Source organism: Colletotrichum costaricense (assembly GCF_030867565.1).
Source record: "Colletotrichum costaricense strain IMI 309622 chromosome Unknown Scaffold_1.1, whole genome shotgun sequence".
NCBI classification, from domain to species: domain Eukaryota; kingdom Fungi; phylum Ascomycota; class Sordariomycetes; order Glomerellales; family Glomerellaceae; genus Colletotrichum; species Colletotrichum costaricense.
Genome location: NW_026848230.1, coordinates 4,286,402 through 4,303,710, shown reverse-complemented (window position 1 = coordinate 4,303,710; position 17,309 = coordinate 4,286,402). Strand labels below are relative to the sequence as shown.

The window sequence follows — 17,309 nt, the reverse complement described above, 5'->3', positions numbered from 1 at the left end:
CCTTATACTAGATCAGGATAGGTAGGTACAAAACAAATTCAAGAGGACATAGGCCCGGCGCGGTGTTTTCTCACATACTTAGATTAGTTGATAGATGAAGACGATGGGGACTCTCTTACGTCGTGGAGGGGCTGAGAATAAACAACGACCAGGGCAAGAGAACGGAGAAGAGACTGGATGGAAACAGCAACGACATCAGCCATGGCCTGAACGAGCTGGAGAGACCGGAGGGAAAGTGGCTCCCCGAGGCGTCGTGTTCCTGGCGCAAACGTGCCGTCGCCCAGCATTGGCTGACGACGATGGGGCATCTGTCAGCTTAGCCAGGAAAGCACCCCATTTGGGACTCTGGGGGCGTGGGCAGAGTGGAGGAATAAATGGATATTGAGCGGCGTATTGGGGGGGCCATGGCCAGGAATAGGATTCCGATATGGTTCAAGCCGGCACAAGCTGGGCCAAAGTGGGAGGGAACGACAGGTACGGTGCATAAGCCATCATCAGTACAACGCCTCCGGCCTGTCACTGAAGGGAAAAGACCGAGTTTCTGGGATGGCTAGGAGGGAACCGGCAAAGAAGCCGTAGACATGGGCATTGATTGCCCCGAGGTCTAAGTGGAGGCATATGCTGGAGATGATAGACGAATACCCGCTTCAGGAGGCTTGAAGGATAGGAATTTTAGAGAGAGGGAATTATTTTCAAGTGGAATTCAGACGATTCTGACAAGTATCGACTAACAGGATTGGATATTCTCGGCCTGCGGCAGTGATATGGAGTGAATAGAAAGAAGTGAGAAGGGAGAAGGCGTCAGTAAGCGCGGGGTTAATGACAGAAGGTCCACTTGAACCTTCCACTTCCATGTTCGTCTGGTTGTTTGACTGCGGGTGGCATGGGGCCGGTTTACAGTCTGGCGGAAGCAAGCACAGCCCAGTCCAGGTCAGGTCCAGCCCAGCGCCGTCTTTCCCGTTCTCTGAAAGCCTCAAAGCCGTGGGAAAGTGCTCTAGTTCGTTCCATCTCCACCGGTTGCCGACGTCCCCCGAGACCGCCGAGAGGGGTAGCTCATACCTGTCGTCGTGAGTTGCTGTGTTGTCTTTCTTTGGGGGTTGATTTCTAGCTTTACGCACGGCTGCGTTGGCTGGCAATATGGCCCGTGGGAATAAGACGATGGAAACCTACTGCCACGGTACTTGAGTACGGATGTTTTGTTTCCTTCTTCGCGTTGCGGTTCTTCCCAGCCAGTCGATGGATTGCGAGGTGCTTTTGGAAGTCTTGGCGGGGAAACACCGGTCTGCGGAGAGACTCCAAATTTGTGGAGACAAATCGACGTGCCTTCCATTTGTATTCCAGAGTACTCGGTACGTACCTTACTCTGATGTCTCTCCTGTAATCGACAGGAAGGAGGAGCGATAGCGGTTGCGGTTGCAACTTCGAGTTAGTCCACCACGCCAGCCATCTGGGAACAGGACAGGCATCGTCCCTACAATGAGACCATGGTAGCTTCACGATAATGGGAATATTCCCAAGGGAAGAAAACATGGAGCCAGTAACACCAGTCAACAGCAAACAACTTACAACTTACAGCCAAGACAGAGCGGGAAGAGGCCGAATATGGGTCATGGTAATCAAAATCATGCTTCAGGAACCAAACCTTCCCATCCCGCCATCACACCTTGACAGCATTCGAGGATGTGATGAGGCGACGGCAGAATGAGGTGCTCCGCGCAGTAGCCAGCTTGCCCAGCCATCGGGACGACACGGGTCCCCCGCCGCTACCCCACCAAGGCGCCAACTCGAGCCAAATCCCCGATCTGAAAGGGCACAAGAAAGAAACCCATCAACGGATTCCGCTATCCAGAGACGGACAACAGGATCCCTCGGCCCCAATGACCAACATCACTCTGTCTCTCCAGCCCCGAACGTGGTTAGGTCACGCAAACCAGCCCGTGTCAACGGCCCAGAACCTGTAGACAGTATTCATGTGTGGGAGGTTGCGAGACAACCAAAACCTCAACATGTTGCTAACTGGGGCTACGTGTAGCCCGCCTATCCACTATGACGACCAAGCCACCCAGCAGCCCTACAGTTGTTATCCAAAACCTGCTTGCAACCTACCTTCTACGAATACTCTGTACGAAGCACGGATACATCTCCTTGCACGCGCTTTGTTCACTGGCCATTCTCCTCACTTCTCATCTCGGCTTACCTTGCGGAAATAATGTTTCTTGTTGCCGTCTCGGTCCGTTCTAAGGGTGACGACCGCACGCTATGTGCTTCGACTTGATCCTGACGACTGGGTAACTATATGATGCTGTCGTGCAGGGCCAAGTGGACATTTCGCGGGGAGCATAAGAAGGCTTAGACTTCTTGTGGTCGACCTTGACGACTATGGAGTCCTTCCAGTCGCCGCAATGCTATACCTATGCCTATTTTGTATGCAGGAGACATGTGAAGCTGTACTTTCGAGTCCAAACCGGTCGACGAATCAAAGCCTGGACACTCCACCACCGCAGCCACACCTACACAGTACGGTAAGTGTTTCACTTGATGGTACATCGACAACACCGCCAGATGCAACCCCAATCCAGGTTTCTGAGAGATAGTGGCTTGAACACGGGTCTGGACGTGTGGCACATGAGCACACGACACAATACACTCTCACGCGACCAATCTTTGATCCTTATCAGAATCACCTTGCAAGGAGAGGCAGAGAAAAAGGGTCTGGGGCGGCCCAGCATGCTAGCATGTGCATGCACCAACGGAGCGGTTTCTCCAACTGATCGTCGCTTTCCTCTGAATGCCGCAAGAGGGTGTGTGAGGTAAACGGTAATAGCCAAGTTTACCTACGCCCTGAAGGCCCAAGAGGGGGAAACGAAACCACCAGATCGACGTTGCCGCTGCGCAAGCTGCCAAGAGCCATAAACCGCCGGGGCTATCAAACTCAGAAGTCTCTGGGAGGGTGTCGCATTAGCACCGCATTTCAACTACCTACTTCGAGTTTCTATTTTCATTTCTACGTAGTAAATCCAGATTGAGTCGGATTCGCGCGGCCCGCGAAACGATCGTCATAAACAAACGTTCTATCAAACCACCTCTGACATTCCCATTAATCTTAGAGCCTGGGCATAAGGCAAGAATGGGTCCGGTTCACGATAATGTCAGTATGCCGTCAGCAATCCCATGTCTCTGCGAAAGCAAAGGAACTCGGCACGGGATCGGCCCCGGATCCTCTCAATTCCCATAGAATCGTGGGACCATTACAATAAACCCTGGGGGTTTGTACTAATCTTTGCGCAGACTTGCCTACACCAGGCCACATAATATGGCGCTCGCTTGAAGAGTGCTCAAGTCTTGGGTTCAGCCAAGGCATGGGCCGCGTACCGTTTATCTTGGCTTTTTCGAACAACTCATCACTTGACAACTGTTAGTTACCTTAAGTAGCTTGTCCATGTCAACCATCAGTTGGGTTTAGTCGTCTGATTTCCCGCGAAAACTCAAACCCTTCCGCTGGGTCGACATCGGATTAAAAGGGGCATCAGCCCAAGCTGGCCGGTCGACGCGAAGGCATTATTGAGGTATTGATCGTAATGGCAGTTCAATTATTGCTCGTCGCACCACGAATGTACTCATGATGCATATACAGCCGCATCATTGCATTGACCGCGCGTGATTGCTATTTCTTTCCCGCCTTCCAGGTCGTTCAGTAAGCGTGACGAAGTTGCCAGGACGGCCCAAAGTGCTTGCTTTCCTGAATTTACATTACGATGACTGAGATTTATCTGCGCAAGTTGCTAATTTGAGAGATTGTCGGCCCAGGGCATGCATACATTGCCGTATTAGACGGCGGCAACGGCGGTGCCCCCTCCAAATCCCAAGTGCAGCCGTTTTCCAGGAATTCTCACGCTAGGTACCTGAGGGATGTCTAGCAGTAGCATCATCTAGTCATCCTTCTTCCCGACCGTGCCACCCTTTCGAAGCCCTCCGACCACAATAATGAGCACCGCAACCGTGGCGGCAAAGATAGTCCAGAATGCCGCGCGGTAACCTTCCATGCGCGCCTCCCGGGCATCGTCGTGAACGACAGCCGAGTGCTCGGTTACGGAGGCCGCGATGGCTGCAGTCACGGCGAGGCCCACCGCGTTACCGATCTGCCCGATCTCGCTGAAGACGCCGCCGGCGAGTGATTGCACGTCTGCTGGGAAGGCGTCGGAGATGATTAGGTTCGAGACGGTGAAGAGGGCTATTGGGGGTTTTAAGTTAGTGTCTTGGAGATTTTAAGCATGCCATGGAAAGGGGAGACGGGTCAACACACCATCAGCATTCACTGGCGAAAGCACCATGGCCCAGAACGGCGCAAACCAGTAATTTCCATCGAGGCTGATTGTGGCCATGAGGATCGGCGCCGCGGCTGTTATGACTGCAGATACGGCGCCCAGAGTCTGGACCTTTATTTGTGAGACGAGCCATGCTGCTGCGATGTTGACGAGAGTGCCCATGACGACATGAGGCAGGAATCGCAGAGAGCTTTGCAACGCGGAGATGCCCTGGACCTTTTGGAAACTTTTTGACGGTGTTAGCATTGGGAATTCTTGGGCTCCGCGACACAGCACTGACTATAGCATGATGAAGTATTGAATCGCGTTGAGAGAGGCCCAACATAGGAAGATGGACACCTGGCGATATGTTAGAGGCATGTCACTTCTTTCTGCTCGGAAATCCACTTACACATATCGACGTGAAGGCAGCGTTCCGCCATAGACGATTCGGTATCAACGCTGGACGACCCCTTTTAGTCTGAAGGTTCATCCAGACGGGGAACGCGACCAGCAAGGCTACTGCTACGGTCAGGAGGGCAATATTAGTAGGATCAGCAATCTTTGTGTACGAAGAAGTAGTCATCGCCAGCACATAGAGTAACAAACCCAGCGCAACGCTCATGATGACGGCTCCTATCCAGTCGATATCCTCCGCCAAGCGGCGCGTCCACTTCTTCTCAGACGGCTGGCGAATCGAAGGCAGAGACCAGACCGCCGCGGTCGACAGAGCAAAGTTGATAACGGCCATCATGTAGTACGCCCAACGCCAACCGATGGTGTCGGTAAAGATGCCACCCAGGACCAGCCCAAGCGCGTACCCCAGCGGGAACCCAATCCCATTCATCGAAAACGCGACATTGCGCCATCCGCCCTTGGGGAAAGTCTTTGTAATAAACGCCATAGCCGTGGGCAAGCATGCTGAAATAGAGACGCCGACGGCGGTGCGGAAGAGAATAATTTGGATCCCCGTCTGGGACAGGCCGACGGCGATGGTGAAGACGACGCAGAGGTAGCTTCCCATCAGCCACATGAGCTTGGCGCCCACGACGTCGGCGACGGCGCCAAAGATGAGGAGGAGGCAGCCAGCGGCGAGATTGTAAACGGCGGCGGGCCAGAGAATGAGGCTCTCGTCGAGGCCGACGTCTTGGGCTATGCGCGGGAGGGCGGCGATGAGGATGCCGGAGCCCATTGTGTTGAGGAAGTTTATGCCGGCGAGGGTGACGATTACGGTGACGCTCTTTGCTACGGAGACGTTGCGGGATGGGGAACCTTGAGGGGGCTCTGCTTCCGTTGCTGTTGGGACTTCATCATTTGGAGGGGAAATGGGCTTCTGCGATGAAGTGCTTTGCTTCGATGTGCTTGCTGGTGACTTCAATGGGAGCATCTCCATGACCGATGATGGGCTTTTTGGAGCGCTCTGGACGAGGAGGGCCTCTGGCATTGCGTCCTTGAGGGCGATGTTCATGATGAAAGGTAGACGGAGCAATGATTCGATCGAAACACTCCTGAGCTGCCAGAATGGATGATTGATCAACTTTGAAGAATTAGGAGAGGATTAGTTGGCGATCACTTATATTTAAGGCAAGTTATGAACGATGTAAGCAGCAAGATGAGATCAAGGTCCCTTATGTAGGGGAACGACTAATTGCATTTGTAATCACGCCATTCATGTATGCAGGCAATGAAATGTTTGAAAATCTTCCCGAAGCCGAACTTGGCGGTAAAGACGCAAGTTGGCGCGCAAGCTGTCATCAACCGTTCCATTCAACGACGAGGATGGACGGTCACCCTGAAGTTGAAGGCATCCTGAGAATCAGGGAGCCAGAGCACGGGCCAGGATTCGTTACATAAGCAACGTTAATTGAACATGTGACCTCGCGCCTTGTCCGGCGCGCATCCGATAGATGGCCCACCCCCGCAGGCGCGTCAAGCTCTGGACATCCAACCTGAGGGTAATGATCCTTCAAGCAGTGGCCGACTGCGACTTTGCACCAGCTTAACGTCCTCTGGCCATACGATGAGGACGGAGCCATGGCTGCAAATCACAATGGCAGGCCGGCTGCCGCTGCCGCTCCCAACGCGCCGCCTCCCTCTACGCTTGCCGCACAATTGGTCGAGAATATTTCGGCTTCGTCCAAGTCCACGCGATCCGATGAAAACGCCGAGCTGAAGAGGCTATTTGCCGTAATCGAGAAGGTCAAAAACAAGCCTGAACTGCTAGAGACTGCCGAGCAGAGGACGGATCACAATCATATGCTCATCTACGTCTACGCCCGCGTTGTCCTCGAAGGAATCAAGCTCGACGATCCGTTTGCCGACCGAAATCACATGCGAAACGAGGCGCTGAAGGCCATAAACTTCTTGAAGGTCACAATCGAGGAGACACCGAATGTCTTGAACCATACTACAGATGGGAAACAATTCGTTTTTCGCGGGGAGGAGCCTCTTTGGATTTGGGTCTTCCCAAAGATCCTTCGGTTACTGGGCCACTCTCGCTGCCTCGAGCTGACGGGAGACTTTGAGGGGTTCTTCCAATTTGTGATTCTCGTGGTTATTCGTACGGGATCAATGTGGAAACTTCTCCCGTCCATGTTACTGTACTTGCGCGAGACCAGTAGGGGTGAGTTTCGGACATCAGTTCAGTCTCAAGATCCAACCACTAACTCTGGCAGCTCTCATAAGTCACTTGCAAAATATGGCACCGAGTTCAACCGGAAAAGACGCTTCTGTAAACATGACATTGCCTTCGGATAGTACACTGGAGCTCTTGTTAGGAAAGCCTGGCACCCTCTTTGTCCAACAGACCACATATACCGTCCAGCATGTCTCTCAGTGCATACATCAGGCAACGACGCTGACTTCGGCCTTGGCGCACCCCTCAATCTTCAAAACTCCGAGTCTCGTGTCACGACCAACATTGTCTCAGATGGCACCGTGGCTTCTTGATTCTTTGCTTTCCCTTCGTGCTGTACAGAACGCATGGCAGGCGATTGTGCCAAGGCCTCGAGCCGACTTGCTCAAAATTGCTCTGAACCTGCTCTCTAATAAGCCACGTCCTGGCAAGAAATTTTTCGACTTAAAAAAGCCATACGCTGTGCTAGCAGTACTCTGCGCTGAGCTCGCAGCACATCCCGAAGAGATACAGGGGACAGATGACTCGAGCGCGGCAGCGAGGAAGACGGTCTCGCTGGCGCTCATCCGGCTGGCGCATGCGTCGCTCGTAGATAGAGAAATCGGCAGACTAACAGCACCGAAGATTGTCTGCCCTTTGGAGTACGAGATCCCTTCACTCGCGACAATAAGCGATGCCCACGATTTCATAGTAGGTAATAGCCGTGACACCGTTTCGAGCTGCGACTAACATATCTCTAGCTTTCCATTCAAGTTCTGAAGCAAACATCCGGATCCATCGTCCCGAAAGCCCTCGACTCTGAGACTCAACCTGCTTCTTTTATCGACGCCGACTTGCGTCAGGCAGTGGAAGAGCTCGGTCTAGAAAATCGTGCTACTGAGGATGCAGAACCCGCTTCAAAGCGTCTCAAGGTGTCTTCAGAGGCTCCTGAACTCCGAGCGTTGATCAAGCGTATCTACGAAGTCTGTCAAGTGGACGAGGCTGAGGAAGCCGGAGGGCTGGAGCACAATTTCCTGTATGTCTCTCTGTCTCATTGCATTTGATCTGTCAGCTTACACATGCATAGGAACAAGTACAACGACCTCAGCGAAAATAATCAGTGTCGAGCTATCGACCTGGTGGCCCGCATATGTTGTGCAGTGGACTTGGCAACAGTTGTTGACGGCGGTGCAAGCATAGGGAATCACAACAGTATAGGATGCACGTTCTGCGATGATAAATATAGAGGCTCTCGAACCCTCAATGTGACAACAGCCGCGGAAAAAAGGGAGGCCCAATCTATCTTTACGAAGCTCATTCATCTACCCAACTTCAAGGAGTCAAAGCGCCCGAGGATCGTCGCGATGATCTCAGCCAGACGTATTATCAACCACGCTGACGTTACAGAACTCATTGACCTCGAAACCTCTCCTCTGGGCCAATGGTGTTTGCAAAACTTGCATAGCTCTATCAGAGAGCTCAGAATCGCTTCTGGGTATGTTGCGCTTCAACCCAAAAATACCCTCTGGCAAATGATAGCAACTGACCGATTGCAGACGTGCTCTTCCTTTGTTCCTGAGAGACAACAATCTTGAGTCGCTTGACCCGACTCTGATTATTCGCAACCGAAAAAATGCACTTAGTCTGCTCAAAGCCGCTTCCGAAAAAGATGCAGCCATATTCCATGAAAGCGGGATCCTGGCCTGGGGCCAACTTGGACGGTAGGTACTTCAAGCTACAGCGACTAGATCTGTTCATATATGGTATACTAATGGGTTCAGGGTCGTGACTGGAGACGAGCTGAATCTTGTTCTGCACAAGTTGCTTGAGTACCTCGGTAGTATCAACAGTCTGATTGCATCATGTGCCTTCAACGAGGTAGATCTCTCGGTTTTTGACATAATAGACGAAGGCTGATGTACTCCCAGATTCTCAACCTAGCATCTGCCCTGAACACGACACCGCGTCGTTTGTTTGAACCCTTTTGGAGGAACCTTGCATACTTCGCTGTTAAGGACATGCAGGCTCGGCCGCAAATTTGCCGCGCCATTGCCGACCTGTTGCAGATATCCGTCACCGAATTTCTGCTACTTATCCAGTCCCATGCCTTACCTTGGCTGGTATTAATGAAAAAGAAGGAGGTGATTCAGAAAATCGCCGAAGCGCGAGGAGAAAGGGACATATGGGTCCCTATCCTAGACCCGGCCAATGCTGGCTCGATCATTGCGCTTTTGCTCATTCAAGATGTGGGGAATATCGAGAAGTTTGTTATGTCTAGGCTCGTTGAGGTGTCTTCTCACCTAGAGACATTTACTTTGGTTGAGCTTGTGCAATCCGAAGTCTGTTCGGTCGCGCTAGAGCTTTTCAAGGCTGCTGGGGAGGCGGATGAAGCACGAAAGCCCCGAGTGAGTACATCGCCTTTGCCAAAAGCACTCAGTTCGCTGACTCGTGTCAGATAATCGAGGCATTGGCATCCTTCTGTTCAATGATGATGGTCGCAAACAAAGAGTCAAAGCCAAAGAAGGGCAACACGATTGGGAGATATTTACAATCGTATATTCTTGGTCTCATGGCTCGCCTTGCGGATGTTATCAATGACATGCCACTTGTCTTTCCTCCAGCCGAAGAACAGAGACGCTGCATACGTGCCTTGGAGGAGATGATCAGACATTGCAAAGCCTATGTTCGGATTGCACGCCCACAGGTGAGTAATGATTGACTCTAAATATGTGCCTCATACTAATTGTTCTAGATTGCCGCATGTCTTCTGTCATCCCTCGCTCAGGATGATCTCAGAGAAGCCGCATTCTCTTGCTGGGCGGCTCTGCTTACATGTCTCGAGCCTGAAGACGTCGAGGTCTTGATCGAGACTACATTCTTCGTCATCAGCCACTACTGGCCGCTCTTTAGTGAATCCTCTCGACAAATGGCCAAGAATTTGATTCAGAAGTTGATCACGGAATTCAGTGACAGCCTTAATGACTACATCACCAAGCTACCTTCTTTGGGTCACATCACAGAGTTGGCAGATGTCGAAAAGGAGCTCAACGCGGCGCGTCCAGTCCTAGACAGCAGGACGGCATTTGCCCTCTTTGCCGAGCGCACGTCTCACGAGAACTCGGGTGTCGTATTACTGGCACTGACCGAACTCGAGGTCTACCTCAGACAGAGTGGAGGCTTCCTCCAGACTTCAGCCATCAGCCAACAGCCTGACCCGGTCGTACCCATGTTGATTCGAGCCTTGCTAGACTGTGCAGCAAAGTATAGTGCTATGCACCAGCTTGAAATTGCCAGTCTTTGCACTCAATGCATTGGCCTGGTGGGCTGCCTCGACTCTAATAGAGTGGAAGCACCGCGAGAGCAACAGTCGATGGTCATTTTGAGCAACTTTGAGAGTGCAGACGAGACGACAGACTTCGTGTTGTTCATCTTGGGACAGATCCTCGTCAAAGCTTTCTTGTCCACTACAGACACCAAACTCCAAGGTTTCCTTTCCTTTGCCATGCAGGAGCTGCTCGACCGGGTGGATATCAAGGCTGCACTGGCTATGAAAGGAACCGGAATGCGGGATGGTGGTGTCATCTACAGAAAATGGCTAACACTATCGGAGAGTGACCGCACTGTCTTGACACCTTTCCTTACCTCCAGATATCTTTTGACACCTATGAACGTGGTCCCAGTTGAGTATCCTATCTTCCGCCCGGGAAAGCCCTACGGCAACTGGATGCGTTCATTCAGCATGGATCTCTTGGGCAAGGGGCAAAATGGGCACGCGGATCTCATCTTCGAACCATTGTGTCGCACTATCAAGGTCAAGGACTTGGCTGTTGCTGAGTTTCTGCTGCCATACCTCGTCCTTCATGTCATTGTAGGTCACCGGAGCACGCGAAAGGATCGAGACAACGTCATTGGAGAGCTCGTTGGCATTCTTCAGCACCAGCCCGCCGAGGACGCGCCCTATTCGGAACGGGAAGATATGAAGCTGTACTGCGAGGTGAGTAGGAATTCGTGAGATGTTGGTCGTGTCACTAACCAAAACCAGGCGGTCTTCAGAGCTCTCGACTACGCGAGTAGATGGCTCCAAGAGAAGGACGCAAGACGCAAGAATGACGATGATCTGCCCGCGATAGGACGTGTTCAGGAATTGCTCAACACCATCCCGCCAGTGCTCATCTCTCAACGTGCGATGGACTGTAGAGAGTACCCCCGCGCGCTCTTTCACCTCGAGCAGCATGCCCAGCAAATGGAGGTTGATAACAGCGATCCAAGGCAGAAAACTTTGCTACTTGAGCAGCTGCAGGATATCTATACCCAGATTGACGAACCTGACGGGCTAGAAGGAATTTCCGCTCATCTGCACGTTTTGGATATCAATCAGCAGATTCTCAGTCACAAGAAGGCAGGCAGATATACTGCAGCTCAAACTTGGTACGAAATTAAGCTGGCAGAAGAGCCTGATAATATTGATGTGCAAATTGATTTGCTCAATTGTCTAAAGCAGTCCGGCCAACACGGTAAGAGAACATGTTACCAAACCACGGGTGGCGCACAAGTGCTAACATAGTCAGATGTATTGCTCAATTATGTCGAAGGCATGCGAACAGAGCCTTCGACAGAAAACAAGATTGTTCCGTATGCAGTTGAAGCAGCGTGGGCTACGAGGAGATGGGATACTTTGAACAAGTATACTGCTCGATTCCATGGCAGCCCTCTGGAAGACTTCAACGTCGGCATCGCCAAGCTATTTAACGCTCTACAGAGAAGGGGGCCCGGCAGCGATACATTCCCCGAAATGCTGCAGAGTATGAGAGAGAAGATCGCCTCCGCCATGACACACGTGGCAACATCATCTTTGCAGGCTTGCCACGACCTACGACTTAGGTGCCATGTCCTTACTGACCTCGAGATTATTGCTGGAACTCAAGCTTCGGAGGGCGATGCACACCAGGAGGTTCTAACGACGCTTAACCGTCGCCTTGAGGTTCTTGGGGCGTACGTGGGCGATAAGCAGTACCTGTTGGGTATCCGCAGAGCAGCCATGGAGCTTTCAAGGCATGTGCAGTATTTGTCTTGCAGCAAACCTAAGCTAACATTTCAAAGGCCCAAGTTTTCCGATCTTGACATATCTTCGTTGTGGCTTTCAAGCGCTCGGTTGGCCAGGAAAGCCAATTCAACCCACCAGTCGTTCAATGCCGTGCTACATGCTTCCCAACTTGGCGACGGAGCTGCGGTCATTGAGAATGCTCGGCTTCTGTGGAAGGATGGCCACACACGCAAGGCCATCCAAGTTTTGCAAGGAGCCATTGAATCAAATAACTTCATGACGCAGACCAACAGTTCCTCTTCTATTCGTGGCATGGATGCTCAGCAAAGGCAATTGACGGCCAGGGCTCAACTGATGCTCGCCAAATGGCTAGATGCTGCCGGTCAGACCAACCATCTGACACTGCGTGAGAAATATCAACAACCCCCTCTCACAGCTAGCACCTGGGAAAAGGGCCACTACTACCTGGGGCGTTACTACAAGAAGGTACTGGAATCTGAGAAGACTCTCAAAGCAGACGATCAAACCGACCCCTGCATTCAGGGCGAATACACCAGACTCGTCGTCGAAAATTACCTTCGGTCTTTAAACTACGGCACCAAATATCTCTACCAGACCATGCCAAGAATTCTTACACTGTGGCTTGAGTTCGGAGCGCAAGTTGACAAGGCCCCCGAAGGCAAAGTTTCACTGTCTCGTGAGCTCCATAGGAGGCGAACGGATCAGTTGAACCTCCTTCACCGGTTCCTCGACAAGTCCATAGCCCGATTACCAGCATACATATTCTACACGGCACTTCCACAAGTCGTCGCAAGAATCGCGCATCAAAACAAAGATGTCTATGAGCGTTTGACGCAAATAGTCGTCAAGGTTGTGCAATCCCACCCTCGGCAAGCTCTTTGGAGTCTATTTGGAATCATGACAACGAGACAAACCTCAGAACGTCGGGTAAGGGGTCAACAGATCTTGCAGGCATTGAAGGGAACCACCAAGAAAGTTGACGGGAGCAACTATGAACTCAGGCAGCTCTTGAGGATGGGTGAGAAGCTCGCAGAGCAACTCCTATTGGCTTGCAACAACGGCGATTTCCAAAGCAACAGGACGACCGTAGCGAGCATCACGCGCGATCTAAACTTCAACCACAAGTGCACCCCTTGCCCTCTGGTGGTGCCCATCGAGTCGTGTCTGACGGCTGCCTTGCCGACACTGACTGACAATGTCAAAACCCACAAGGCGTTCTCGCGAGACGTCATTACCATCGACTCCTTCCTGGACGAGGTACTGGTTCTGGGATCTTTGGCCAAGCCGCGCCGACTGACCGCACGCGGAACGGACGGAAAGAGCTACATGCTTATGATCAAACCCAAGGATGATCTACGCACCGACCAGCGTCTGATGGAGTTCAACAGCATGATCAACAGATCGCTGAAGCGAGATCCTGAGGCTAGCAGACGCCAGTTGTACATTAAAACGTATGCTGTCGTGCCTCTGAACGAAGAGTGCGGTATCATCGAATGGGTTGATGGGTTGAAGACACTGCGCGAGATTCTCTTGGATCAATATAAATCCCGCCAGGTACACCCCGACTACAATCAGATCAAGCGGATGATGGCTGAGGCGGTGACGGGACCGAACAACATCAAGATGTTCACCGAAGGCGTTTTGGGCACGTTCCCGCCCGTGCTGCAGCACTGGTTCGTCCAGCGTTTCCCTCACCCTTCGACTTGGTTCTCTGCGCGGCTCAAGTACACCCGATCCTGCGCCGTCATGTCGATGGTGGGTACAATCCTAGGACTCGGCGACCGACACGGTGAAAACGTCTTGCTGGAGCGCGATAATGGCGGCATCTTCCACGTGGACTTCAACTGCCTCTTCGACAAGGGCTTGACGTTTGCGCAGCCAGAGAAGGTGCCGTTCCGCCTGACGCACAATATGGTGGCGGCGATGGGTATCTACGGATACGAGGGTCCCTTCCGGCACTGCAGCGAGCTGACCTTGGGGATTTTGCGACAGCAGGAGGAGACGCTGATGACGATTCTTGAGGCGTTTATTTACGATCCCACGCTGGATCTACAAAAGGAGAAGAAGACGAGCCGTCGGCAGGACGGGGCGCCTAGGATGCAGCCGCAGCTTGTTGTTGACAGCATCAAGCGCAAAGTTAAGGGGCTGATGGGTCAGGACACGATCCCGTTGGGGGTGGAGGGCCAGGTAGAGGAATTGATCAAGCAGGCTGCTGATCCGAGAAACCTGGCTGCCATGTATATCGGATGGTGCCCATTCTTGTGAGTTTGGGTCTTCGGGGAAAGGTGTATGAGAGGGTATCATTACGGGCTAGAATCGGCGTCGATGGATGCTCAAAGGCATGACTGTGGAGGTTTGAGCGGACATTGGTGTTGGCGGTGGTGCAACGAATGTAGATGATAGCATGTGTGGCGTTTACTGTACCTATTTATTCCACTTTCTTTCAAACATTGTTTTGAGAGTAGTCTCAAAATCAATTTCTGTCCTCTCTCTCACTCTCTCACTGAGGGGGTTATCTATCTGATGTGTTGGTGTTTCTTTTCATAAATGGGACAGTTCGTTTGCATTCCATGCCGTCGTCTTATCGGCCACCACGTGTTCGGGTCATGCGAAGCTCTCCAAGCTGGAATAGTTCAGGGCCGCTGCCTAGCTGCGATTAGGTTCCCGCACAGGGGTTTAAGTGAACAGACGCACTGAAGCACAGGAGCTTTGGGCAGCTAAAATGGGCCCGGCAGGCAGAAGACGGGAGAAATTGTCACTGCCCACCTCTCAACCAACGTCACTCCTCTGTTCTTTCCCTTCCTCGGACAGCTTGAGGTGCTTCTTCCCAAATCTGGCATTAACCACCTCACCTCCCTCTCATTTCTTCTTCTTCCAGACACCTCCGTTCACTCTTTTCGCTTTCTTCGAGAGTACACTTTTCCATATTCAATCGCTCTTCAAACCTATCGTCAAAATGCCTGACTACCGCATTGGTAAGTTTCCAATTTATTGTGATCCTTACATTTGGTTAAGCAGCTTGTCTGGAGCTACGGTCGCGTCTGGCGGACACCCGGCGACGCGTCCAAATTTCGACCTCACGTCATAGGCGACCGAGACTCCCATCTCAAACGTCACTCCAAGCCCGCGCAAAACCCGCACATATACGCATACTAATACTCAATTTTCTTCCAATGCAGAGGTCTCGCCCAATAACCGCGCCGGATGCACCGATGGCGTGTGCAAGAAGGCCGCGGCCAAATGCTTGAAAGGTTCCCTTCGCTTCGGCACATGGACCAAGATTATGGATCATGAGTCCTTCAAGTGGAAGCATTGGTATGTTGGCCCCTTTTCCCTTCCCTGATTATAATTCACTCTCCCACCCGCCACACAACTCTCAAGGCGGAAAGAGCACAATTTGCTAACATGGTCGATTCAAGGGGATGTGTTTCTGGAGAGCAGATGCAGCACGTCCGGGAGCTTTGTGAGAGGAACGGAAAGTTCGACTTTGACGCCTTTGACGGCTATGATGAGATGGGGTCAGCCTGCATTCCTTCCTAATCACTCTCTCTCTCCACTGTAATACGCCGCTGATACGCAAGTCTAGCGATCACCCTGATCTTCAGGCCAAGATTCGCAGCGCTATAGAGCAGGGCCATATTGACGCCGAGGACTTCAACGGTGACCCCTGGATGAACAAGCTCGGCCAGCGCGGCATTCGCGGCAAGAAGCCCAAGGACTGGGATGACGGCGAGGAGGAAGATGTTAGCCTCACCACTTTGCATGTGCGACTTTACATACTGACCCCTGAATACAGGAGGATGAAGCCCCCGCTAAGGGTAAGAAGCGCGGTCGCAAGGCCGCTGACGAGGTGGAAGAGGAGAAGCCCAAGGCTAAGCGCACCAAGAAGGCCGCCGCCAAGGCCGAGACTGAGGACGAGGAAGAAGAGAAGCCCAAGCCAAAGGCCAAGCGCGGTGCTCGCAAGTCCGCTATCAAGGAGGAGGAATCCGATGATGGGGAGCCGATAGCGGCTCCCAAGCTCAAGCGTGGTCCCGCCAAGAAGGCTGCTGCTGTTAAGAAGGAAGAGTCTGATGCCGAAGAGGCGGAAGAGGCTCCCAAGCCTAAGCGTGGTGCCGTCAAAAAAGCTGCCCCCAAGAAAGCAACCAAGAAGGCGAAGGCGGAGGAGAGCGAGGAGGAGGTTTCTGCTGCCGAGCCCGAGACTAACCCCGAATCCGAGGAAGAGGAGAAGCCCGCGCCTCAAAAGGCCAAGGCGGCACCCAAGGGTCGCAAGAAGGCTGCTCCTGCTGCTGAGGCGGAGAAGCCCAAGTCGACGCGGGCCAGTCGTTCTCGCAAGTGAGTCTCTTGGAGATGCCCGTGATGTCGGGACATGAAGCTGACCTTGCTAGGTGAATTTCGCCCCTGCAAAGGGCGATCTGACCTATGCTGTCAGGTGACATTGCGAGAATCTGTTCACATACATATGTCGAACTGCTTCTGAGGACCCGATCGCCAGCGGATGTCTTACTTGTTGTCTTGTCGTTTCAATGTTTGTTCTTACGAGTTCATACCCTACTGATGAGACTAAACTCATATGGACCTCTCCCGCCCAAAGGCGAGGATGCTGTACATCACTCTAATTTGCTTTGTCTTGTGTCGTCAAAAGTTGTCGAGGTTTTCGAAGGACTGCAAGGGAATTTTCATGTTGACGTGGAGAGCGCGCGCTCGATCCCGCGGGTAGCCCATCGGGGCTAGGTAGGCGTTCATGAATAAGATGCTGTAATAATGCAATCGTCTCTCGTGCCAAGGTGTTCTGTGCCTGCTGCTCAACTAGTTCTCTTAATGGGAAGCAGGTCCTTTAAGTTCTCCAGATACACTCAACGGACACAAGTGCATGACAATGAATGAGGCCACAGAGCACCTCGTGGCACACTTGTTAAAGAACGCTCAGGGCAGTCTTACATTTGAATCAAGGAGGTGACCTGGAATGGTCGCGGGGGTAAGGAACAATAAATGAGGACCGCCTTCTCATGTCTACGTATCCTCTCGTGGAAGAAACATCATCCGTCTGGATCTGACATACCTTAGTCTCTGTCAAGGGGGCACTCTCGCCGTTCGAAGGAAGGTACGAGAGGCAACCTTCGCGTCAACAAAGCCCTTTGCAGAGTATGTACCATGGGTAGGATTCTGCACGTCCACGTGTTACTATATAAAAAGACCCGGTTCCCTGCTATCTCCAAGGAGACGTGCAGGCAGAGACGGTACGCTATCATGGATAATTCGGGCACATCTCGACGTCGATATCCATGAGATGGATCTGGTGCGACTGAGAAGTGACGATGTCAGTAAA

General features: G+C 52.2%; 2 protein-coding genes across 2 annotated transcripts; one reads left to right on the top strand and one right to left on the bottom strand.

Annotated features, from left to right (window-relative positions):
* Positions 1–3,929: 3,929 nt before the first annotated feature.
* Positions 3,930–5,772, bottom strand: CCOS01_01459 (major facilitator superfamily transporter; the record flags this gene model as incomplete). Its single annotated transcript, XM_060449654.1, has 3 exons — positions 3,930–4,231; positions 4,304–4,541; positions 4,717–5,772. The coding sequence occupies 3 exons, from the start codon at positions 5,770–5,772 to the stop codon at positions 3,930–3,932; spliced, it is 1,596 nt and encodes a 531-aa protein (XP_060321092.1).
* Positions 5,773–5,895: 123 nt separating this feature from the next.
* CCOS01_01458 (phosphatidylinositol 3) lies at positions 5,896–16,319 on the top strand (the record flags this gene model as incomplete). Its single annotated transcript, XM_060449653.1, has 18 exons — positions 5,896–5,904; positions 6,303–6,927; positions 6,980–7,629; positions 7,680–7,954; positions 8,006–8,413; positions 8,475–8,639; positions 8,700–8,796; positions 8,847–9,323; positions 9,374–9,622; positions 9,671–10,912; positions 10,961–11,432; positions 11,487–11,910; positions 12,019–14,244; positions 14,672–14,958; positions 15,163–15,298; positions 15,403–15,501; positions 15,570–15,726; positions 15,780–16,319. The coding sequence occupies 18 exons, from the start codon at positions 5,896–5,898 to the stop codon at positions 16,317–16,319; spliced, it is 8,538 nt and encodes a 2,845-aa protein (XP_060321091.1).
* Positions 16,320–17,309: the final 990 nt, after the last annotated feature.